The sequence below is a fragment of the Ambystoma mexicanum genome, chromosome 6p (assembly GCF_040938575.1).
Source record: "Ambystoma mexicanum isolate Mex_15411 chromosome 6p, UKY_AmexF1_1, whole genome shotgun sequence".
In the NCBI taxonomy this organism is placed as follows: domain Eukaryota; kingdom Metazoa; phylum Chordata; class Amphibia; order Caudata; family Ambystomatidae; genus Ambystoma; species Ambystoma mexicanum.
The window spans coordinates 650,677,491-650,704,263 of NC_090935.1; the positions used below are offsets into that span (position 1 = coordinate 650,677,491).

A 26,773-nucleotide genomic window follows, 5' to 3' on the forward strand; every position below is an offset into this window, starting at 1 on the left:
CTACCAACATGAGACTAAACATTAAACACACCATAGAACCTGAAACTGGTAACTGGGGAGACATAGTTAAACTGGCGACCACTCTCGACCAAGAACACGAACACTCACCACCGTGGGGGTACTGTTGTAAGCTATTAAAAAGAGAGAGGCCTGGATGCAGCTTGGACACATAAGGAAACGCATCAGAACAGTGCCTTGACGGACATAGAATTGGGCTACAATCAGTTGCCACTCCAGGTGGTTGAGGAAGGACATGTCCCAAACGAGAGGGAAAAATAAGTCCTCAATCATGGACTCCTTTGCCAGAGCCAAACCACGAGAGCAAGCACAGAACAGCAGTGTGACGCGTCCTGAACAGGAGGCCCCAAGTGAAAACAACAAAGACACACTGCTGCTGGCAGCAATAGCTGCTCTGCGCTCATTCATGGACACTAAAATGGGGGAAGTCAAAGTTGACATGCAACTAATGAGATAGGACATGCGCAACCTAGCAGAGCGAGTAACGATCACTGAGATGGGGGAAGAAGAAATGGCGGAAACAATGAAGGACTTACAAACCAGAGTGCAGGATCTGGAAAAGAGGAACACCGTCCTGGAGGCAAGGGCAGAAGATGCTGAAATGCAGGCCAGACGCAACAATGCGCGCCTCCTAGGAATTCCGGAAGGAATGGAAGGCTCTAACCCCACAAGTTTAGTTGAAACCCCACTGCAACAGGAGATTGCTGCTGGTCAACTTTCACAAGGATTCGTGGCAGAAAGGGCCCATAGAACCTTTCAGAAAAGACCATCGCCAGGTTTGCAACCCGATGATAGCAAAGATCCTGAATTTCCAGGACAGAGAAATCATACTGCGCTACATGAGGAAAGGAGGAGAGATAGAGAGACAATGTCAAAATCGCCATATACCCGGAATGCCTGCAGTACAAAGGGAAAGAAACTCCTTTGTCCCGATCAAGATTAAACTACGGCAACTAAATCTTAAATACATGCTGATGTACCCATCCAGGCTCAAGGGGTTGTACAAAGGCAGAGCTGTTTTCCTGGAAACCCTGGCGGCGGCCACCATGTGGCTAGAGCACAACAATCTGGATGGGGAAAAAAAATCTGTAACGTAGACCACACTCTCGCATGAAGGAGAAGAGGGACTGGCAACTGCGACAATTGGACTGAAAGATTGGAAGAGTTTGTACCCGAAGTTATCAAAGTTCATCGCTGCCAAGATACAGAACTTGAACAGGACGCAGGCACTGCTGGGGCACTTGGCCTAGGCTAACGGACACACCCCACGAAAGGACTAGAGTCAGCCTGTTGTTGACACTACATAGCCTGCGCACGAAGACCCCGATGGGCCAAGAAGTTGCCTTGATGGAGCAACTGCTGGGCGCAGTTGGTTAATTTGGTTTTGTCGTTGTTAAAAAAGTTATATGTTCTTCACAAAAATAGATTAAACAAAGAAGCGGGCAACCGAAAGGAGGGGAAGCAAAAATAAAAAGTGGGGGAGGGCCGAGATCGTGAACTTGGTAGTAAGTAAGCCGGAGTGCGACAGGGTTGGAGGATGGAAACACACAGAAATGGCAGCAGACATAAAGGTGTTAACATGGAATGTCAGAGGGATGGGCACTTATATGCGCAGAAACTGAATTAAATCCTTTCTAAAGAGGAAAAAAGTCTCAATTGCACTACTGCAGGAGACCCATCTCACGGCTGACAATATACACAAAGTAAAAGAGCACTGGGGGGGACGGGGCTATGGAGCGACGTACTCTAGGTTTGCACGAGGTGTCTACACGTGGATAATGGGAAGTGGGAATATACCTAATACTAAGGGAAAGCATTGAACAATTAGACATTTGCATAGTTAACTCCTACCTGCCCAACCATGGGTTTCCAGCGCACCTGAATATGCTGTGCGCTAAAATAGCCCCTTACCGTGACTGCTTTTTTTATTTGGGGGGTGATTGCAACTGTGTCCGAGACTTGGACCTAAACAGGTCTGTCCCAACGGTGAGGAAGACGATGGCAAACTGAATGAAGTGATAGAGAACTTTGACCTAGCAGAAGTATGGAGGGAACTGCACCCACAGAGTAAAGAATGTTCCTACTTTTCATCAACCCATGGGCTGTACACTAGAATTGATTACCTGCTAATAGACGGAACCCACCTATCACAAGTAGAATTGGCATAATATTTGGGCAGATCAATTTCTGACCACTCGCCACTAGCTATGGAATGGAAGATGCGAGGCCCCCCATACCACAGTGGCACATGCCAGCGGAGACACTAACGGATTATACCTTTAAAGAGGGACTCCAAAGCAAACTAGCAGAATATATAGGAAATAATGTGGGGAGTGTGAAGGACTGGAGCACAGTGTGAGCAGCATTAAAGGTGATGGTGAGAGGGGAAGTTATTGCCAGTGCACGGGGTATCAGAAGGACACTTAGGAGGGATCTGGAATTATGGGAGGAGAAGATTAGGCAACAGGAAACCAAGGCCCCCAAAAACTAGGGACACCGAACTGGAACTAGCGGCAGCCAGAGACAGCTGCTAAGACGCATGGGGCAGGCTAACAAAATTTGATCACATAGCGAAAACCACCAGAGCACACCTAGAGGGAGATGAGCCAAGCAGGTTGTTATCGTGGTTGTGCAAGAAGGGAAACCTGAGGCACGCGACCACAGAAATCAAAGATGAAACGGAATAGATACACAGGACACAGCGGTCAATCAACAACACCTTAATAAAATGTAATTCCCAACTATATCCCCATGACACAATAATACCCCAGGATGAAATACTAGAAACGCAAGAAGAAATAGGCTTACCCACGTTAGACAACACACAACGTGAAACACTGGAAGGGGAGATATCGGCTGAAGATATAAGCGAGGCGATTAAATCCCTAGCAACTAGCAAGACCCCTGGGAGCGATGGGTTACCCCCAGAGTTCTATAAGGCATATGGCTTGGAACTGACCCTGATCATACCTGAGGTATTTAAAGAGGCATACGAAAACAGAGTGCTACCTGGAAGCATGAGGGAAACGCTAGTTATCCCAATAGCCAAACCGGGAAAACCCACAGATGAGTGTGACTCATATAGGCCGTAGCAACGCTAAACTATGTCGTCAAAATACTGACAACTGTGCTAGCTAAGCGACTATCGAACGTCATTGGGACCATAGTGCATGGAGATCAAAATGGGTTTATACCAGGCCAAAATACGGCTGTAAATCTGCGAAGATTGCAACATATCATGGCACGTACGGCAGACTAGCATGATCAATATGCAATAGTCACACAAACGCCATAAAAGCGTTTGACTTGATATACTGGGAGTGGTTAATCGCTGTCTTGAAGGAATTTGGATTTGGTGAGCAATTCATTAGGTGGATAAAAATTCTCTGAGGCGCCATTAGCAAGGGTGAAAACTGGAAGGGTAATGTCAGCAATCTGGGAAATACAAAGGTGCACCAGACAGGGTTGCCCACTGTCGCTGATGTTGTGTTGGGACTCGAACCGATTGCTATATACCTTTAGAAAGCAGTTTTCTGATGCGGGAATCAGAGTGGGAGGAGTGAACCACGCGGTCTCCTTATATGCAGACGATGTATTACTGTATGTAAGGGATCCACACCTTAACGTACCAGTAATCCTAGACATATTAGACAACTTTGCAAAAGTTTCCGGAATCAGTTTTAGCAAAGAGAAATCTTGCATATACCCACTAGCAGGACTGACGGGGAAAACAAAGGGGGACCTCCCGAATGTGGGGCTCCGCTGGCAACTGATATCGTTTAAATACTTAGGAGTGAATATTTGACACACACTGGAATTGATGCATAGAAATAATACCAAAATGGCGGTGAAGGGCTTGAGGAAATCCACTAAATTGTGGTCCAAACTGCCGCTATCAAGGATGGGCAGGTTTGCCATTGTTAAAATGATAGTCCTACCTAAATTCTTATATTACTTTCACAATACACATTACTACATTATAGCCCCATTCTTTCGCTTATTAGACGTATTGCTGCAAGAGTTCCTATTGGGGCCTACCAGATGCAAACTGTCCCTGGTCACATTGACGTTGACGTACAAGGAGGGGGGGCACTTTACCACACTTGGAGAGATACTATCTCGCAGCGCAACTCAGTTTCGTGACCAAGTGGCTCGCAGATGAGACTACGTTGGAAATGGTGTTGATAAAACAATTAGTGGCACCAGCGCACCTGAAAGAAATACTGTGGGTCCCGCTGGGGTGTTTGGGTACTGCCCCAATGATTGTAGAGCTGGGCAGGCAGGTATGGAACATGGCCCAGAGACTAGTGGCACGCAGACACCCTTACTCGCCTGAGACCCCGATTTCAGCAGAGGTTTGCAAGGTCAGGCAGGACCTAGCAAGTGTACGGCACTGAGAAAGATATGGCATTTATACCTGGGGGGGATGTGTATGAAGAAGGTGCATTCAGGGAGTTTGAATCTCTGTGAGAAAAAGGACTACCCAGTGGGAAGTTCTTTTGGTATCGGAGGATTAGAAGGGTAGCAAAAGCGAAATGGGAGAGCTGGCCAGAAGAACCCACGGCAGATCCCCTACTGACTCAGATGCACAATCTGGTAGAGGGTTGGAAGCCGGTTTCCAGATTATATGGCCAACTGTTAGATAGAGCGAACCCCAAGAGTGAAACACTGAAAAAAGGGTGGGAAAAGGACCTGGGAATAGACATGACTGAAAGGGAATGGGAGAGGATAGTACTGTACCCCCGGGAGGTCTCTAGAAATGCCAGACTCAGACTGATACAGTTAAACATCTTGTACCGAACATACATGACACCAAGCAGAATAAATAAATTCAGCAGCAATACGCACCCACTATGTCCTTGGTGTAGTACAATTGAAGCCGGGATGCTACACATGTTCTGGGGGAGTCCGAAGATCCACAATTTCTGGGCATAATAGAGCGGGCCTGCAGAAAGATTGGGATAGTGTGATACAACTGGACACCAAAAGATTGCTTGTTAGGCGGCTACCCAAGAATAAGTAAATTTAGACATATGGCCAAATTTATGGACATGGTATGCATACTGTCTAAAAGATCCATTGCAATGGCATGGAAAACGCCGGCGGGCCCACAATATACAAGATGGCAAAAAGAACTGGAACACTGGGGAGAGACAGAAACCAGAGTATGGCGAGATGGGGTGTCCAGCGCAGGGAGTGAGGCAAGTCCTGCGTACAAGGCCTGGAAAACACTGATTTGGGACATGTTCCACCCATCCGATGATAAACCCTGTGAATTCATATGAGATATGCTCGAGACGGTTGTGATACACCATGGAATGTATGACTGACACAAGGCTGACCAACTCCGCACCCTTGTGCCTAAGCTCCCTATACCACACGCCACGCCTGCACCCCTCGCTACACAAAGCGGCTCGGACCACAAAATACAATTCTTGATGTGAAGACGGTTTGTTGTTGTTACAGCACTATTTGTTGTTGTGAATTTGTCGTATGTAACAGTAGTAACAAGTGGCACATTAAGATGTGATAAGTAATTGTAAACCATAAATGCCAATAAAAATATTTTAAAATAAATCACTGTTAAGTTGAAGACAATACCAGAGAGCATCCTGAGCGAAGAGAGCTCCTCTTTACCAGTGGCACAGGCAGCAGTGGACCAGGAGAGGTTGTTTGCCGGGTCACAGGAAGCACGGAAGCAGGAGACCTGCGAACGAGAGGCGCACGGCTTACGCAGTGAGTTCACAAGCTGACAATGACCCCGCATCACTCAGAGACTGCTTGTGTTTTCAAGGCAGGCGTTTACACTTGCGTGTGAGGGGAAGCGTTGGAAAAGTGATGGTGAATACCGGACTATCAAAAAGCAGCGAAAGTACTATTTGTTAAAACCAAATGACTGTAACCTTAAGCATGCAAGTTGGTTGAGTATTCAGCAACGCGAGGGGGTAACTTTGTTAAAAGCTAATACGTACAACCATTACCCAAGCCAAGAGAAACTAAAAACTAAGCAAATCAAGTCCAACCGATATTACCAAAGGCGAAAGGGGACTAATGAAAGGTCCAAGGGTTGTGAAGCTTGTTATTCATACTTTGTGAAACATAACTGCTGGTATAAACACACATTGCCACAGCCCAGGAAAAAGCAGAATAAGACTTTATCCTTGTCAGTGTTTGTTTACTTATGCAGTGGGGAAACAAGAGTGCCAAGAGTGTTGCCCTTCTTGAAAATGTTATTCAGAAGGTGAGGAGCATGATTTGCAGAGGCACCAATGTGAATCTTGTTTACCCTGAAGTGTTGCTAAAACTTTAATGCCACAGAATACTGAACTTTGTGAAGCTGTTGAAAAACTATTACAAGTTGATTGCAACCACAGAAGCACAGACTATTTGTGAAATGCTGTGCAGGCAGGGAATTAAACTGAATGGCAAATCTCTGAAGTATGCATGGCGTGGGAGTAAACCAGGTGTGATCTTGTTTAAGTGCTATAAAGTTGTGCTGACAAAGACAGTTTGTTGTTTGTGGTGCTGATCGAAGAACTGTATAACACTGGTGTTGAAGAGTTGCATTTCTTCCAAAATACTCAATTGTGTCACATGTGAGACAGGCATGGTATCAAGAGAGACACAGACACAAGTGATAAGTTTGAAAGCCATTATTAAAGATGTTTGGGTTGGTGTAATGCCCAACTTGCCCTATCTCTAATTTGTGGTCTCCCTCAACTGCTGTTTCTAATAGTTGAGATCCGTAAGTCTTGACCTAAACAAAAACTGTCTGTGTCAAACCTTTGCTTGCCTTCACTCTGGGAAAACATGTTGTGCAGGGTTTTTTCAAAAGAAAAATAGTGTCCCAAAGAAATATATCCAAAACTGGATTCAGGTGGACTTTGTCAGGATTAGCACTGGCAGTTCACAAAAATAGTTCAACTTAAATATGCCTGGGGAGTCTTCCAGGCAAGGTTCATTCAGCATCAAAACAACTTGGAGGCAAGACTCCTGTAGTCTTAAAACAACTTAGTTCACAAACCTCTGGTGTTCGCTTGGGCTCCTTCCCCTAGCTTCTTAAAGTACACCGTTCTCGGTGTTCCCTTCCCCAAGCTCAGCTCCTCTCGTTTCAACAGGATTCACAGTTTCTCTGGGCCTCTCAGGGTTCCCTTCCCCAAGCTTAGGCTCATCTGGTTTCAATGGGTTACCCTAAAATCCCTCTTGCGCCTCTGAGGTTTCCCTTCCCATAGTTTTGGTCCCCTCTGATAAAGGTTCACCACAAAGTTCACAAAAACACAAAGGTGCAGCTTCCCAGATTTCACTTTTATAACACAAACCTTTCTCTGAAGCTCAAAACAGTCTTTTACAGCACTTTGGGGATTTTGCTCCCACTTTACCATCAGTGTAGCTCCCCCTTTTGAAACATTATTTTACCACACTTGGGGGATTGCTCTCCCACTTCACCTTCAGTGTAGCTCCCCCTTTTAGACCACCTCACAAGTGACAATGTTTGTATCCTCCTTTCAGCGTGGGGCACGCTGCAACCCTTCCAACACACCGGGTCAGCGTCACAGCCTCTCGCTCTCCTCCGGACTCCACAGAGCTCTCTGCTGCAGCTTCTACAGCTCGCTCAGCATGCCCAGCTCTCTCTCCTTCTGTAGCAAACACTGCTGCTTTCTGCATTGCTGAGTGCTTCACCTTTTATACACCTGAACCCTGTTAAGGGTTTTCAGGTGTCGGTCCTTGGCCTCCCTTGCCTGACTCCCATTAGGCCATTTAATGGGACATGCCTGACCCTTAAGTTTCCATCTCCTTTTCAGTCCTGGAGTGGTGTTCAAAAGGGTTCAGGTGTGTATAATTGCTGTCAAGTGCCTGACCTCATTAAAGGGACAGCCTAGTAGTGTGGTGTAGTATGCGTCTTCATCTTTCTCCTCTCAGTACTATAGGTACTTTTAACATATGTAATCATTCTTACTCTCGGACGCCTCTTCCTCGTCTCAGTATGTGTTGGAACTGGGGAGAGGGGTTCGGGATAGGACTTCAAATATCCCATTAAGGTTGAGGGAGAGTAGGGTGATTGATAATCGGGAAAGTGCGAATACCATGTCTCAGTACTAGTAGAGGTTACGTGGTGGACAGGCTTTACAGTAGCCCAAAGAGATTGTGGGAGGTTTAAGGGTAGATTGATTGTAGAAAAATGGAGATACCGTCACTCCCCTTCAGGCGTCCTCTTCCCACTCCCCAAAGACCTCCTACTCGGGTAGTCCTCCCTCGCATGTCTGCCCCCTCGGTTGGGATCCAACAGCGATGGCCCTTCCCTGGCCACCTGAGCAAAGGATTTGAAGGGAGAAAATGTGACGACGCCCTTAGGTTTCTCGCACAAATCATCCTGACAAAGACAATTGTTGCTTTTGACTAACTAAGACAATGTTCTTTATGTGAAGATCATTCTGAATCTTGCTTAAGGAAGAGAAAGGACCTTCAATTTTCTTTGTTTAATCACTGGAGTGTTGGAACTTTCTATTGTCAATTTGGAGTTACAAAGAACTATGTTGGAACTTGTGTTACAAACCAGGAGTTCTTTATTTATTTTGAACTGTGGGGCAGAATCCTGCAGGAATCTGGGGAAATGGAACTCACCCAGATTATACGACGAGACGGTTATATTACAATCCAATTATATACATTTTCTTGCTTGGGGAACTCACCCAGGTTATAAGAAGAGACTGTTGTTCTATTACAAATCCAATTGTTATATTAGTTTTGTTGCTTTTGAGCTGCCGTATATTACCATATAGATTTGTTGTATGTATAAGTGTGAGGGACAGATATCCTTTGTTAGAGTGTTTCCTTTTGTTTATTTTGGGCAGGGAAATCCTCATCAGGGTGGGTATAGTGAGGCAATTATCCAACCTTTTTATTTAATAAAATGGCAAATGTTGAAAACACTTTATGAAATTGCCCGCCTCACATTTCGGACCCCTCACTGTATTTAAGGGTGGACTTTGGTTGTTTCCCACGCTTCACAACTTTGTTTGAGAGGCTCTTGTAAATGAACCTGCTTACTTGGGCTGGTTGTTTTGGCTTCCAAGCCACCAGAATTGGAGAGACCCCTGCTGATGGCCCTTGATCTCACAATCTGTGATGTCACCTTTCACTAGCTCTAGTTCTACCTCAGATCGCAGGTGGAATAGGATTCTGTGGTGTTTTGGGGAGACTGACTGCATGGTATCATCAGTGTTTTGGCTGACCGTGTGGCTCTTCAAACACCCAATGCCATGGAGGAAGAGGTTGTCGAACTCTGAGAGAATGTAATTGAGCTCTTGATATATGCTGTAGCCAAAGATGTCTAGCTCAAGGCTTGCAGTCGTGTCACAGCTTATCAGGATGGGAGTGTTGGCTGTTCTTACATAGAACTTGCACATGATTCTTCTACCCGCCCCTGCTTCTCCCCCCACCCTTCCACCTACTTCTGCAGGAGTCTGTCCTTATACATTCTGGTTTCACCATCACCGTCTTGTGGCCAATGCTGGATTAGACTTTTATGGGCTTCATTGATTTGCGGTGCGTCACCCTTTCTCAACTCTCATGCTAGACTTCCTTCGCATCTTGTACTCATGATGGCCCTGAATCATGCTGTTCCCATCTTGTATCCTGGCTTGCAACATTATGTGTTACTACTGACTTCTGCAATTGTATTCGCTCTCCCTTCTTGCTTCTCCACTCTTTCTGACTGCTTATTCTCTGTTCTCTCCTCCTCTCCCTTTCTACCTTTTCCTATCTCCTCCCCTCTATGCACTTACTATATCAGAATTGTCCCTGGACCTAGTATGATAGCAACCTCGTCTGTCTCCTCCCCCTTCCCCTCACTTGTTTTTTTTTCATCTCCCCCACCTTCCAGCACTATCTGAAATGTCGTCAGGCCTAGTACGATAGTCGCTTGTTTTGTTCCTCCCCTCCCTTTATGCACCCCTCTCCCTCACCTTTTGTTTTTCTCTGGCTCCACCAGAAATGTCATCTGGCCTAGTACGGTAGTCGCCTGTCTGTTTCCATTTCCTTCCCACTCTCCCCCTCCCTTCCTTTTCTATGTCTTAGCTCTTGCACTATCTAAAATGTCGTCATACTGAGTACGATAGTTAATTTCACATCCTTATTGTTCATGGCCTGTAAGAACGTCATTGTATTTTCCCTTGTTCCCTCTCTTGCCTTAAAGCGCTTTGAAACACATTGTTTATAGGCACTATATAAATAAACTATCATATCATGTTGACCTTGCCTGTGGAACACCCTGAGGAGTGTATCTGTTTGTCTCTGCCATATGCATACATTCTCACTACTTTAGCAACAGTTAGGGTTTGGGTTTTACTTTAAACAATTCCCATGAGTCAACTGAAGCTGTAACAGGTTTACCTGAGATTAGTACTCTGCACCTTGGTTGTCAACGTGTTTTTGCCGACTGTCCCAGAGCGCAGATCAGAAACTCTTCTTGCTCATCAACAGACTCTTCAAGATCCTCAGGAGGGTATGATATAACTGGTCATATTTTCTCAGGCAGCAGTTTGCAGAACTTCTTGCTGGCAGACTGTAGAGGCTAGACATGCATACATAGGAACAATGTTTAGAACATTTGCATTTAGAGAATTCGACTCCCTGTGCTGGAAAATGCCCTGTGTGGAGCAGGGATTCTCTGTATTAGTCACAACTTTGGGGCAGCCTTGATGCAGGGAGCTTGGTGTTGTGAGGCACATTGCCACGCCGATCTTGCTTTTTTCCATACCTGATTCTTGGTAACTGGAAGTACCTCTGCTTCTTCCAGATGTTGAAGCATGGCTTCCATCTTTGTAACATGTACATCTGTGAGCTTGTCGAATCAACATAGCTCGAGGTTCTGTTGCATGGATAGGCCAGATTCACAAAGAATTTGCCCTCGAAGCTTGTTGGACTAACAATCTTGGATTACCTGGGCTCTTACCTCATTAGTCTCATCAAGCAAGGTGTAGGTGGATTCTAGTTGGTGGAGTCTAGCATGAAAAACATATATGGGTTTGTGTGCTTATTGTCTCGCTTGTCATGATTGAGAGCGCTCAAAATAATTGGCTTGAGAGAAAAAATAATTCTCCAGTGTTTGCTTCGCAGCTTTATAGGACTAGTTGGGAGGAGACTGCATTTTGAAATATAGATATATCAGCGTAGAACAGGAAAGATTATTTTCTGGCTTCATTATCAAGGAGATAATAAACCCTCTCTTCCTGGGGCCTGATGTCGACCAGGGTAGAAGCCAGAGCCAGTGCTACCCCAGAGGAGTGGGTCAGTTGATGGGGCCACAATTCCTGTCCCCTCAAGTGCGTGTTTGTATATGTGCAGTATCAACTTGCATCACCCCATACCTCCCAAAGAAAATGCTGTCAGCAGCAGGAAGAAGTGACCACCCGCAGGACTGCAACCCACCAGGACCCCATGCTACATAACAGGCATCTGACATAGAGACTCGGACATAAGACCGAGCCAACCAACACCAAACCAGAGAGCTTACACGGCTGCCAGAGACACCGCTACCCAGCACTGGCGCACATCAGAGACAAACCTTGAAAAGATAGAAGATAGAAAAGATCAGATATTGGTTGGTGAGAGCAAGTGTTAATGCGTGGTGTGCTTGCCTGCAAGGTGGGTGGGTGAGTAAGAGTGTTAGGAGTGTGTGGAGGAGGAGCCATGCCCCGCCCTTATAACCTATCGAATGGGAACGAAAGTATGTGACGTATGCGTAACAGTTGAACTAGCAAAGGGTGGAGCATGAACTCTGCGCAGCACCCTAGATTATCAGTACCCAAGAGAATCTGGAAGGCAAGGTATCCATTGAGAAAACTGTACCTGCATGCAAAACAATATGATGGCCATTTGAATGAGATTCCTGAAGAAGCAGAGCAGATGAAAGGCAAGGATGAATGGTGACGTCACACAGAAAGAGATTACGCACACAGAAGAGATGCAGAGACCAGAGAATGCAGATATTCTGTAAGGCATCAAGAAAGCTACAAGGATAAGTGACATCTTGGGCTCAAGGTGAAGAAGTTTATGCCACAGAAACAGATGAAGATATTAAGTCATTTTACACGTGTACAGATGCAGAAGAAACGCAAGCAGCAAAGTGATTGTGAAGCTAGCTCTAAGCTTATAATAGATAGGTTGTATATATATATATATATAATACACAAATAAAAGATGGATGTTTCCACTGTACCTTATAAAGCAGTGCTGAACATGAATAAGAAGGCCTCACTTCAGCGTGTCGCAGATAAAAGCAATTTTAATTACAAAATTAATCTCAGCTGACAGAGTTGGATGAGCCAGGAAGCCAAACAGGAATTGGCTTATCAAACAGGAATTGGCTGACATTGGATACAAATTTTGTAAAAGAACAAGAGGCTCCTGTTTAGAAGGCTTGAGCAAAACAAAATATGCCAGAGGACTATTAAAAAAATATTAAATACATGAAAGGCTTGATTTCATGGTGTCCCATCACGTGGAAGGAGGAAATTGGACGATCAAGATGGTCACACCTACGCACAAGGGCAGGCTGTGCCTACACACCTTAAAATTCTCAGAGCACAGTACAAACTCAAGGCCAAACTTCAAAGTACGGTTGACACTGGTCCATTGAGGTGATGATGGATTGATATAATAATTGGTGGGAAGCTAGTTTCTATATGAGCCCACTAACACCTGGATGTTCAGTCTCCGTGCTGCCAAACGTAGGTGGAAAAGTACTAATGGGGGTTAGGAGCCAACCAATTGTAGAGGAACGTGTAATCAAGGGTCCTTTAGTTTGTAGAGCCAATGGAACGTTGTGTATTTAGTGATGTTCATAGTGGCCATGTTTAGGGAGGGCTTAGTTGCCCCACCTGATGTTAAGCAACCTGTCACTTTCTTTCATGGTTCTTTAAAAAGTCCATCGACCGTCGACATAAGTAAACTTTAGAGTCTCAGTAATATCGCACGACTTTTGCCATTCGGCTGACAGGACGTGAATCTCCCTGTAGATAGTGGTTTGTGTAAATGACAGAAAATTCCTTGCAAGGAAGATATTTTTTATTTTTTATTTTTTTTAAAAACCTTTTTAAATCGCTCACACAGCCCACAGGCATCGAGGCACTGTTACAGGAAGTGTTTTTTTTTTGTTCCGTAATTGTTTTTGTCTTAGTTGCATATTTATAATCTGCTTAAACACCCAGAGATTTCTAAGCGCGGACCCGGGGATCGAACCTGTGTTGATTCGTGTCATCTTGCGTCCAAGGCGCGCACGTTGCCGCTAAGCTATCCTTCTGGGATGGGTCCCCTTAGTTTGTATAAAAATCCCCTCCCACAACGAGCGGAACGGACCACGGTTTGAAGAGGCGGTAAACGGAGGCCTATGATCCTGAGGGTCCGAAGAAGAAAATATTCGAATGGTGAGTAGAAACTGAGTGAGTAACGGAGGGAGGTGGGATAAACATAACAAAGTAAAAAAAAAAAAAAAAAAAAATATATATATATATATATATATATATATATATATATAGATATTGGCTTGAGTGTGGCGGAGCAATATAATAAGTAATATTGTGTGAGAGGCCACGATAAAGAGGATACGCCCTATATCTAAGTTTTAAAGAACATTAGAAGAAATCTTAATCTAAAATCCCATTTGTTTGTGGATGACTTGGAAAACGGGTTCGATTAAAGACGGACCTAAAGAGATAGATTTAAACTCTGTGAGGAGCATTTTTTTCTAGAGGGTAAGACGGGTCTTAGAAGGAGATCGGAGAAAACGTTATGTGACTGGTCAAGTTTGTCTGTTTGTTTTATGTGGTTTTGAAAGTATGGTGACGTCATAGCTAAAGAAAAAATGTATGATAAATAAGAGAAGTGTGAAGTTGAGTAAAAGAAAGTGATATTGTATTTGATGGTTGTTTTTTAGCAAGATTAAAGTAAAATTGTGATTAAACGGGATTGGAGCTTGCGCTGATTGGTGCTCATTCATATGCTATTGTTTTTTTGAAACTTGCTTTAAACCTGTGATCAAAACCAAACAAGCGTTAAATAAGTTAGGAATAGACAAATTAAGAATGGAGGAAGTTCAAGTATAGCGAGTGAGTGAGAAGTGCTTGTTAGTGTGGAAGAAGGGTGACCGAGTAGAATGTGGGGTGGATTAGTAGTGTTGAGGAGGGAGTAGTAGTGTGGAGTAGTAACATCGAAGGGTGGGGCCGGTAATGGGAGAAAGAGAAAATAGAGGAGGAAGCCTTAGGGAGAAAAGCTGGGTGAAGTGATCGCAGGACAGTAGCGAGAGGAGGGTAGTCCTCCGAGTCTCAGCGAGGAACATCAAGGCATGAGAGGAAGGAAACAGTCAGTTGGGGTGTCTGGAAGGCAGAAACCCTAAAACCGCTTAGTTGCTAACAACCTCGATGGTGTAGGGATAGTATCGAAAGTACCAGATGAAGGTTGTTCCTTCTAGGTTATCCCTGACAAGAAATTAGATAGTAGGTGTCTGTAATCTCTATAAGCTAATGCTGCAACTGGGGACGCCAGGGTTTAAGGTGGGCAACGCTGTTCATGGATGAGAGAGTGGGGGTCGCACTAGCGCCCTGGCAACAATATCGATACAAAACCTTCAACGTTCACTAGGAGTTGGTGTTCTTTGATCCATAACCACTGAATATTTTACAAGATGGTGGCCATAATTCGTTTTCCGCTGCGTCTGAACACTGCCTTCATTTGGATCCGCCTTTCCAAATCCTATTCCCTTATCATCTTGTCCTTTTCTTGTGAGTAGAAATGAAGACACTGCAGAACATGTGCGATGTGAACAGCTGTAATTCTAGAAAGTATGACGACTTGAAATTCATCATTTCCTAAACAGTGCATATTTCATGGTTATGAAAGTGTCACTGTTACGAGAAATGGTGAACATGGCACTATATACAAATCTGAGCTGTAATTAAATAATACTGTGATGCCTCAGAAGTTTCTTGGGGGGGAAAATTCCTTCACCATTTGTAGCGTTCTTTGGAACGTATGGCGGCTGATTCTGAGGTGCATGCAAACGTATGAAAGTGTTCTTCCATGACGGAGGAACACTTCCCTTACAAATACCATATTCTGATAAAGAATGTGGTGAAGGGACATGAAATCCTCCGCTTTTGCATATGTGCCTGATTTACGGCTTGAAAACCCCCCTAGCAACCATCAGGAATGCATGCCACATGTACGGGACTCTCCTCCCAGCAGCATTGATTTAGCACATTAAAATTTGACACCTGTGGGGTGGAATTAAACTCTAAAGCACACTTTTTTCGATTGATAAAAACAGCATTTCTTAGACTGCAGCACCACTTTTCTAGTTTAATGAACACTTTAGGAAAACATTCTTACATTAGAAAAGTGGCAGTCTTTTAAGAAAAGCTTGCAATGCCACTAGAGCACATGTTTCCCCCACAACGGGAGATTTTAACAGCTGTTGCTGCTGGAAAGCACAATATCGCCCCTCCAATGCGTCCAATCACTTCAGAATGGTGGTGCTGGAAACTGGAGCAGACACTGTCATATTTCCACACTCTTTTTGTCTTGAGCTCAGAATCGGCCCTATGATCACTGGACTAACGTATTGGCCATAGCTGCTGGAAGTAGCATCTTTTGTTACTTTCATTTTTTTGCTTCATACGTTTTGCTTTAAACATGTATAACTACAACAATTGATTTTCCAGGGAACAATCTCAGAATTGTTGACCAACATTGTTACATTGTTTATATTGATGAAAATGATAATCTCTTAATTCACTACCAAATGAAAGGTTGGTGATTTCCATTGTGCTTGATGAAAGGATTCATAGAAGTTATGTTTGTTCTTGCTTCCAGGTTTCGCCATAGTCCAAACTGCTTTTACTTAAGAGACTCAACTATCCACAGCTGGATTCGGCAGTGCCTTGAACACGGTGCTCAGGACAAAGCATTGTATGTTCTCAAAAATAAGGTATGAATGTCAAAGAAAAACTGCCACCCAATGAATTTTTGTAACCTTCTTCATGGTAGTAAAACCTATTTTCCAAATAGAAGCTGGATGATATAGGAACAGAAATATCTCCATCACGGGATTTTCATTAATAGTTTGTGTGGGATCTTGCAATTCATGATTAAAATATATACCTGTGAGATATATTAAAAGAATTAAAAAATGTAAATTTCCAATTTGGCTTTTTACATTTGGTTAATTATTCCTTCATAAAAGAGTGGTTTTGCTGTTTTTTGCAGACAGATCTGTCCTGGCCATAGGAAAAAATAGAACAAGGAAATGGAGTTGTAAAGAGAAATAAACAGATACAAATACAGGCAGCCAGGCTTCCCTGACCTTGCATACTGCAGTGTAATGACAACTAAACATTTGTTTGTTTCTGCTCCAGTGAGCAAGGATCTATGAGCACACCTGAAACTTCACAATTACTTTTTTTTATTGTGATGTGGTTTGTGAACCAAATCTTATACACATTACAGGATTGTATATCTTGTCTATAGCAAAAAATACATTAAATGCATACATTAAATACATTAAATGAAACCTATTAGTACAGAATGAATTCACATGTGGAAACTGTAATAACAAATACCCAATAGCAACTACAATTAATGAGATTTGATGTCTTACCCAGATTCCTTCCCAAAATTCATCAGTACGTTTATCAGATATAAAGCAAGGAAAATATAAAAATGTTGGCTGATTGAAGATGTTTCAACTTTTCTATTTTTGTTGTGTTTATGCAGAACCTGCAGAAACGTTTTTCTCTCTCAATTTTTAGTCTTGCTCCTATTCATTCAATGGTAGGAAAAAGATATAATCCAAGCCTTAAAAACATATGTCTCCAGATAAAACGTGTATATTTTATAAGGTTCTATTCACAGATATTTCTGATCCAGATATATATGTAAAAAGGTTTTATATTTTGCACTATGCTTTCTTGTTATGGACCAGTCCAATTGCCTCGGTTTCGTTTTCACCAAAACAGGTTGCTTAATTAGAATGTCCTCAGAACATTGGTCCTCACATTCCTTTTCCCAGTTTACTATGTCTTGATCTATAAAGGCTTCTACTGACTAATGCAAATGACAGAATATTGAGTTTGTTAGTTGGTGAATCACTTTCCTATAAAAAATAAGTTTCCATTTGAATGTACATTCCAGGGACAGTAAACCCAATTCTTACCGACTAATTGGAATCATTTGGTTAGGAGGACCTTTTGGTAGATTCAACACAGTTTTCCAAAATATATTTTCCAGCTTTGACCACAAAACATTATTCAAATGTCCCATGATCTCTGCTCCATAGTTCAGCACTGAGACCACCTTTGCTTTAAAGAACCTCAAAAGAGAGAGCATTGATGGACTTCACAATCTTTTTCTGAATGGAAATCCTGCAAACCCTTCACTAACTGTTTATTGGATCTAGCGTTAATTATTTGATTGAGGTAAAGTCCCAACCCCCTTATTTTATATTTTTATCTCCTTTGTACTAGTCCCAACACTACCCTCAACATGATGACGGCACCTTTCAAAAAATTGTCATATAGGCACCTGAAGGATATGGAGTCAGACTGAGATCCGGGTAATCCACTGCAGAGAGCTCAGAGCATTTGGATCCTACGGTCTGGAGGCACAGACAGCCCCATAAAAATCGGGAAGCAACTATTAATTCTTGGAGGCACTACCATAGGCCGGCTTTGACACTGCCCAAGGTCCCTCCAATTGCCAGTGTCATGGTGAGCACCATGTAACGGTGTTAAAGAAGGATGCTGACACAAGGGTGGCATGTTTGTGGTTTTAGTAGACATTTATTAATCCCTATCTAAAAGAGGGGTTTCCCCGACTCAAACTAATACTAAGGATCTGTCAGCATGTCAGTTGAAATGAAAAGTTCACCGTCCTGTGTCACAACCTACTTCTATCCCTTACACTACAACTAAAGACAAATATAATCAAACACAAAGTTCCTTCGCCAGGAGAATGTTTCCCTTCTTCTGGTATATGCATGGTGAATCCAAAATGTTCTCTTGTAAAAACAAAAGTACCAGGGGGAATGACTCCCTTACCCTGGCTGTCAGTTCCAGCACATTGTGTCTCTTCAGCGTACTTGAAAGGATTCCCTTCTCTTACCAGGAGAATGACTTGCTTCTCCTTGTATTTGCAAGTTCTTTCTCAACTTGGGTTTTATCTTGACAGGATCCTAGAACCTTTTATGACAGTCAGTGTACTTAATTTGCCACTTGTACGAGGAAGATTTCCTTGGATGCTTGATTCTCCTTTGTTCGGGACCCAGACACTTCTCTGGTGGTCAGTGGGCTTATCTCTGCCACTGGTACGAGGAATATTTGCTCGGTTCTCTTCTCTTGGGGTCCCAGACCCTCCTCTGGTGGTCAATGGACTTATCTCTGTCACTGGTATGAGGATCATTTCCACAGTTGCACTCTTCGCTATGCTGTGGGTCCCCAACCCTTGATGGCCCCCTGATAGGCCTTAAGCATGCACCGGCATGAAGCAGAGATCTCTCTACCCCCCACTCCTATGACCCTACTGGTCTGACCGTACTTCCCGTTACCTTCTGAGACTTGAATGCACAGCGGCGGTCTCTCCGGGGACGGGGGATTGGTCTTCCTTCTGTTTCCCGCAACCATATTCTTCATTACTGCCTCTGCAGCAGCTTTGCGTGTTGTGGCTCCTTGCAGACTCAGCACCGTTGGGGGACCATGCGGTCCACCTTCTCCTGGACGTCGTGCTACTGCCTCACTTGCTTCCTGCTAGGCTTGGTCCTGCCGTCCCTCAGCCACTTGTTGGCATACTCTACAGAGCCCTTTCTTCGGGGCGAGTGCAGACTTCAAAACTCCCGGTTTCTCTGATGAGGATGAAAGACGAAGACGCCGAGACCTTTTTTTCTTACCATTATATGGAGCTTACTCCACCCCAGCATAATGTCAACACTTTTTGTCAATGGCTCATTGGTATTCCTCATGCCTCCTGTGACCCACGTAGTCTCAGTACCAGCACAGTAAGCATTCCTCCAGGTTTTCTGTGCTCTTCTTCATCCTAGTTTTTTCTGTCTTGGCTGTACTTCAGGGACTAAAGAAAAACATAGATTTGCTTTCAATATAATGGTTTGAAATGGAGTGGGGGACTTGGGCATGTGGGGATGTGATGTCATAAATCGGGTTGTATTCAAGGTGATCGTCCTTATCCCCAGAAGGGGAGTCCCTCGCCATGAGGACCTCCCACGTTAAACCAACCATACAGGGACTATTGGGTAGCGGCTGCACCTCCCTAGCCTCATGGGAAAGGGTTCCCCTTTGGGGAGAAGTGACAATACCTACCGAATTGTCACAGCCATCTCTGTCAGTGGCAATATTGAAAATGTTCGTGGTTACATGTTCACGATCGGTGGTCTCTTCAATGACAAAGCCTTTTTCACTAAGGCCCTTAATGGCGGGGCATCTTCCACCATCAAGTTGAACACCAGGCATCGTCACATTCAGAACTTACACCCATGTGACGAAAAGACACCACTACACTGAGGATTTCTCAAGCAAAAGCTATTTTTACCTTCACGCAGGTCTACAGGAGATCGGCACTTTGTCACTTTTGTTCGCTACTGTGCCCATTTCAAATTACATGGCTAGCACTTTATCTCAGACAACCCCTATGCTCTCACATTGGGGTAGCCTAAGACAGCTTTTGCACTTTTTCGCCGGTTGCGCCGTAGCACAAGCACTTGTCATTTTAACCACATTATTTACAGATTGTGCCTGGTTTAAAGAGAGTAAAACATTGTTCATGGTTTGTCTAGTCACGATATATGTACATGTTGCGTATGACTGTCTTGTTTTTAATTGAGCTTCATACTTTCATGTGCAACTCAAAATGAAATGTTAAGAAAATATGAAAAATGGGACAATAGAAATGTGTACATGTTGAGTTAGAGAAATGTTGTAGTGAGAGGCACTGTACAGTGAAATGTATGAGTAGAGAGCCATTGAATTAATGTTTACTTTCAATGTATTTGTTTGAATTAAGAGAATCGTTTTTTCATTATTTGTTTATACAAAACCCATGCAGTGTTGTGTGCAGTTTGCTACAAGAAATCGGTGGCAAAATTCCATATCGCATTGATCGTCGCCTTACCTTTGAAACGCTGCTGCAGAAGGAGACTCCTCTGCCACTCCACTCGTTCAGTTAGTGCTGGGCATCTTGGAACACACTTTCAAGCCCTTTCTGGCTCTGAGATCCGTCAGACAGAAGCATGAAAATAAGCGGAGCACCCAGTTTCACAGGAAGCACTCTCCTCCAAACTCCTTTCATGCAGCAAGAAGAGGCATTCATCTGCTGCCTTATTATAACCCCAGACAAGAGCCCCTTTTGTAAAGGATAGAAGAAGAATGAATCTCTTGGAAAATCTACGTATAGCAGTCTTCACCTCCCTGAGCATCTCTAGCTTCATGGCTTTGCTTGGCAGGTAGGTCATGGGCCTTAACATCTCAGTATGCTACTATGCACCTTTTCTCAATGACGACAAGCAACTTTTGGGAATGTACCAGAGAGGGATACCTAGTCTCAGATCATCAGCACTGCAAATAGGTTCTCGGAGCCTAAAGCCCAAAGTTACTGCCACGTCTTCGCTCTTAAAAGATCTTCCAGGACAATGCATACAAAGCGAAAGCTTGCTGCCCAACTAAAGATCTTTAATCATCCATTCTCATGCTTAACCATGTATTTTTTTTAAACTTCTCTTTATTATTTTATACAGCAAGAAACGAGACTGCATTTGTGACCAATCTGATTCAGAGCAATGTATCAATTGTACCCTCCCATGTACATCTCGATTATATGCTTAACCACGTCTATGCCTGCCTGACCTGGAGGTGCTGGGTTCACCCTCTGTCCGCCCCCTACTAGTTTTGTCATCTCCCTCTCCTCTTGCTGACAGGAGACATTAGCCCATAAGGCATTGGTGACTGCATCGGATCACACTTGACCCTTGTGACACTGTCTTCTGTGCCCAAGCTGAACTGTCTTACCTTCTTGCACATGTCTATATTATTCTATTACTGGAATTGCACTTATTTCAGGCTTATCCTCTTTGCCCCTCACCCTACCCCTCCCCCCCACCACACATATACAGGTTTGTATGATCATAGGACTGTGAATGCCCTTTTGTTTGTTACACTTCAGTTGTCCTTTTCCTCTTACCCCTCAACCCCCACTTGGGGCACCGCAAATGAATCTATATTACAGCTGCCACATTATAAATCAGCAATCAATAAATACTGATGAGGAAGCCACCCAAACGAAAACTGAAGTGGCCAGCCCAAAACCTGGTTTGGACCCAGGGAGAAAAGGCTATAGACAGCTTCTGTGGTAGATCAGAATTTGGAGACAGACAACAAGGCATGTTTCACACAAGTTTTATTCTTGTTTTAGTGTAAAAAGACTTAATCGTTACCTAAATCTGTGATTCTGAACCCTACTTTATATTAAAGAAAGTCAAAAGATTGCTCAGACAGGTGGCAACATAAATGAAGTCCTCTTGTCAGGAAACCCAATCTTCACCTAACTTCTTTCCCTAATACTCAAAAGAATAACACAAAACAAAGGGAATTGCTCAATGAAACAGATGTTGGCATCCCACACTTGGGTCTCTCTACCATAGCCCTTGGCTCGGTTTAGAGTTTCATGTAAATAGTTGATATACGGCTCAAGTGCCGTCCCAAGACTCTAGCAAGATCTCTTGCTGCTTCTTGTTCCAGTTATACGACTCAGTCTTTCTCCCTTCTGGAAGAGTCTTGCCTGTCTTGCCCTCCCAATCTGGGTCCTCATGCTCTTTTCACCCACTCTGGAAGTACATATGACCACCTCTAATGGTTCTGATTCTGTCTTAAACACAGAAAGTCTTTGTTAGGCAGAATCATATGCAGTACCCTTTGGGAACAGCACACACAATTAAGACTACAAGGGTAAGTACAATTTCACCTTTGGTTCAAGCCTGTACTACACAGTAAAGTGGTAGCGATGGCTGAGCAGCCAGACCTATCTCAAAAGTAAAGTGAGCAGTACAAGAAGTTACACAAAACAATTACTATGGTTCAAGCAAACACTGAATCAAGGTTTCTGAGTAAAAGAATATACATTTATTTACACCATCAGTTATAAAACAGTTCACTATCATAAAGCAGCAGAAAATCACAGTCTTAATATACTACAACACCCAATCGATTCTGGAAAAGTTAGGCTCAAAATGAAGTGTGAGCAAAATAGAACTGCAGCAATTTAAAAGGGAGAAAAGACAAGGTTATTCAAAATCAACAGCACCAACAAGTTATAGGCAGGGCAATCTAGAAAAGGCTACTACAACTAGGATTCAAGTCAATAGGTCTGGCCCAATGTTAATGGTTCAAAGTCTTTGCAGAGGATCACACAGTTCAAAGTAGTTCGAAGTTAAGTCTTTGCCAAGAGTTCAAAACGAAGTTGGTCGGAGGAAAAGTTATTTAAAGGAGAAGAGAAGGACAAGCTTTTGGAGAGGCGAACGGGTTCCCGCACTTTCACTGCGGTCGGACGTAACGAACAACCAAATTTGCACAGTACCTTTTAAAAGAAGAAGAATGCTGCAGCTCAGGCAGTTGTTCCTGGCAGTTCCTGCAGGCTCATGGTTCCTGAAGCTTCAGTCGTGGGGTCAAGGATGATGGATGGAGGGCCCTGCACTGCCCAGGAATGAAGCTAGCAGCGGAGCAAAACGACGAATAAAAGGGGTGCTCCTTAAAACCCAAACTGATTCTCTTCCCACTGGCTATCCGATCTACTGCAGCGATGCACATTAAATACGACCAGGATGAGGCTCAGTGTCGGGCGTTTGGCGAGCTGGTTGTTCCCACCAAGCTCAAGGGGAGAAGATTCCTTGCAGATCTCCTCTGTCAAAGTTTCAGGCGATTCGGACCTGCAGCAGGGCTTCACCGGGTGTCCAGTAGATGCAGCAGTCCTCCTCCTTCAGCTTCTGGTTGGTTCTCTCATTCCAGTGGCGACTCTGCCTTCCAGTCCCAGAGACTGGCTTTTTATGCACCAAATCCCCCATTCACACAGCCTGGCTGTCAATCACACAGCAGGGTGGCTGTCCTAGCAGGACAGCCACCTAGCCAATCAAACAAGAGTGCGACTTGGGTCTCCAAGGAGACCCTGTGCAGGGGGCCTCAAACCCCTCCCTCACATCCTGCCCACCCAGACACTCAGGTGCCTAAGGAGGGCTTCTGTGCAGAAGCCCGCCAAAGGATGGTGAACAAAGGAACCAAACCTGGTTTGGCACGCAGAGTAAAACACTAGAAAGACCTTTACAAAAAGATATGGTGAAACAACACGACCGGAACCAAGTTAAAATAAAAGTGGATTACCGGGTTTGAGTTTGAGGCTACCACCATATCCTCTAACGGTACCGAGGCTATTTTCATAGTCCGCGGTAGAATACAAATGGTAGATACCACTGCCACCAGCCAAATCTTAGAGAAAGGGGAACATCCTATTGTTCCATGAGAATCTGACAAAAGGGGATAACTATTAACCCCTCCAGTACTCTATTGGAAGATAGGTTGTAGTGGGTCTGTACATTTAAAAAGACTAGTGAAGTCAATGGCAACTTTACATGTTCTGGGAGACAGTAGTCAGTCCCAGAAAATTGAGTTTAAAGTGGGAAGTTTGAAAAAACAACCCTGTGTCACTGCACCGAAGGTGCTGTGTGACACACAGTAAAAAGATGATGCCTATGGGGTGGGTGAAACTCCATAGCCCATGAGCATAAAATGTACAACACACAGCAAAACACACGAAAGAGTGGGAAAAAAGGCTCGCACTCTTACTAGGTGAAAAAAATGAAACCCTAGAAATCTGGCAAACCTGCTGAGGGACTCAACAGGTACGGGAAATTAGCCATTCTGGAGAATTCTCCCTAACAGTCTTTGTCACGGAAAGTCCTGAAACTTAAACAGTCCATGACATTGCTGATTCATATCAGCAATCTGTGCAGGCAGCTACGGATACGCTGGTCTTACTGAAAACTAAGCAGGTGGGTGAGAAGAAAAGTAACGGCTGGTTCACCCCTGACCTACAAAAGCTCAAAGCCTTAAATAAATTCTTCTATGCCTGGCACTCTTCACAATGTGTTCAGGAGAAGGAGAATCATTGCTAAAGGTTTTAAATGAGCAGTTATTGTGGCTAAGAAAAACATGTTTGATGACAGGATTCAAAATGTGCAATCGGACTCTAAGGAACGCTTTAAGATATTAATAGAGTTGGAAAATGGAGTGTGTAAAAATAATTCAGACCATATGGTCAAAGATGGTGCCTGCTGGACTCTCATTCAGGAAGCATTGCTGGGAAAAATGGACAAGATAAAAAAAGAACATTGAAGTCAATAAGGAGCCTGATGGGGATGGAGTTAGATCCATCGATGGGGAGGGGGGGAGGAACCAGATGTACATGACCCCAGGCCATCTGTTCAACTTCCGACCCATTGCTGAAACAGAACTGGCTTTTATTATCGCAAGCTTGAAACGAACCAGCTGTAAGGGAGATCCCTGTCCGGCTCTGGTAATTAAGGAGTTATCTCCCTTATTGATGGGCACTCTATGTAAATTTGTTAACACATCCTTTATGGAGAATCATGTTCCCATAGGAATACAAAATGCATGGATTACCCCACTGCTAAAGATACCTGACCTATGTACGGCAACGTATATGAATTATAGGCCAATGACTAACACACTGTTTCTAGCTGTGGGCCCATAGTTCTCTGTGAAGTTCCTGTAGTACCCAGTGAGACCTACGAAGGTTCTCACCTCGGTTTGAGTAGTAGGGGTGGTCCAGTTTTGTACAGCTTGTACTTTCCTAGGCAATGGCCTTATTTCACCTCCTCCTCGCTCCTGACCAAGGTAGACCACTTTGCTCTGACCAATTTGACATGTACTTGCCTTTATGGTCAGATGGGCCTGCTCAAGAGCCTACAATACATATCCTAAGTGGTGAACATGTTCTTTCCATGTAGGGCTTAATACTGCAATGTCATCCAAGTATGCCATGCAGAAGTCCTCCATCCCATTAAGAACTTGATTAACCATCCTTTGGAATGTAGCAGGTGCATTCTTTAATCCAAGCGGCATAACCTTTAAGTGATAGAGGCCTGCTGGGGTCGAAAATGCAGTTTTCTCCTTGGCATGGTCTCTCAGGGCTATTTACCAATAGCCTGATGTAAGATCAAATGTACTGAGGTACTTGGCTGCACCAAGTCTATCCACCAGTTCATCTGTCCTTGGTAAAGGATGGGAATCAGTCGTTGTGACTGCATTTAGAGCTCTATAGTCCACACAGAATCTCAACTACTTGGATCCTGCCTTTGGTACTAGAACAACTGGACTAGACCATGGACTTGTAGATGGCTCTATAACCCCGAACATAAGCATCGTGTTGACCTCCTCCTTTATGTGGGTCCTTACATGGTCTGACATTCTGTAACCTCTGCTTTTCACAGGTAAACAGTCACCAGTTAGAATATCCTGCTGGCCCAAAGGGTCAAGCCTGGTGATAGTGAGATTGACTCCTTCTGTTTTATCATCTAAAGACTGTCCTCGGAGTAGGTCAGGTAGAGGTTCACTTTCCTCCTACTCTTGAGCTGAAGCTAGAAGCAAAGCTCCCACTTCTGGTCTCGAGACATAGGCCCTTAAACGGTTGGTGTGAAAGACTCTGGGAGCCTCCTTGGGTCTGCCTAAGTCCACCAGATAGTTCACCTCTCCAAGTTTTCTCACAACCTTGAAGGGTCCTATCCACTTGTCCTGCAAGGCCCTCTGCCTTGTTGGCACTATAACTAGCAAAAGCTTGACTTGAACGAACTCAACTATGTTTGCCTTCTGGTCATGCCAATGTTGGACCAGAGCCTGATCTGCTTTCAAGTTATCACTAGCTTCTGCCATCATGTGTAACATTCTCCCCTGGAGACCTATCACATAGTCAGTCACTCTGACTGGCTTGGGGGAAGGAGCACCCTCTCCTTAATCGGGGCCAAAGAACCTCTGACTGAATGGCCATAAAGAAGTTCAAAGCACTATATCCAACTCCCTCCTGAGGGACTTCTCTATAAGCAAAGAGAAAGCATGGCAGTAGAAGGTCCCACTTTCTTTTAAGGGGTTCTTCTAAAGCACCTATCATGCTTTTCATAGTACGATTAAAACGTTCAACTAGTCCATTAGTTTGTGGATGGTAGGCTGTAGATAACTTGTAAGTGACACCACAGTTTTTCCACATGGCTTGCATGTAGTGGGACAAAAAATTGGACCTCCTGGCGGATATCACTTCCTTAGGAAACCCTACTCTGTTAAAAATACCAAGTAGAGCCTTAGCTACAGCCTGAGCCGTAACAGTTCTCATAGGTATTGCCTCAGGATATCTAGTAGCATGGTCTACTACACCCAGGATAAACCTGTTTCCTGAAGATGTGGGAGGGTCAAGGGGACCAACAATGTCGTTTCCCACCCTCTCAAAATGAACTCCCACCACTGGGAGAGGCACCAATGGTGCCCCATTCTTGGCTCCACTCTTGCCAGAGGTTTGGTAAGTGTGACAGCTCCTACAGAATTTGTCAGCTTCTGCACCCATCATAGGCCAGTGGAAGTATAAAGAGAGCCTTTCCTTGGTCTTTTTGAAACTCAAGTGACCAGCCAAAGGTAACTCATGG

The 26,773-nt window shown here is 44.0% G+C and overlaps 1 protein-coding gene across 1 annotated transcript in view; it reads left to right on the forward strand.

Annotated features, from left to right (window-relative positions):
- The window catches only part of MRPS27 (mitochondrial ribosomal protein S27), an 874,008-nt gene that overhangs the window by 439,160 nt on the left and 408,075 nt on the right, over window positions 1–26,773 (forward strand). The window contains exon 5 of the mRNA XM_069627511.1: window positions 15,889–16,003. Within this exon, the coding sequence (XP_069483612.1) occupies window positions 15,889–16,003 (115 nt within the window). The remainder of the gene's footprint in view (window positions 1–15,888; window positions 16,004–26,773) is intronic.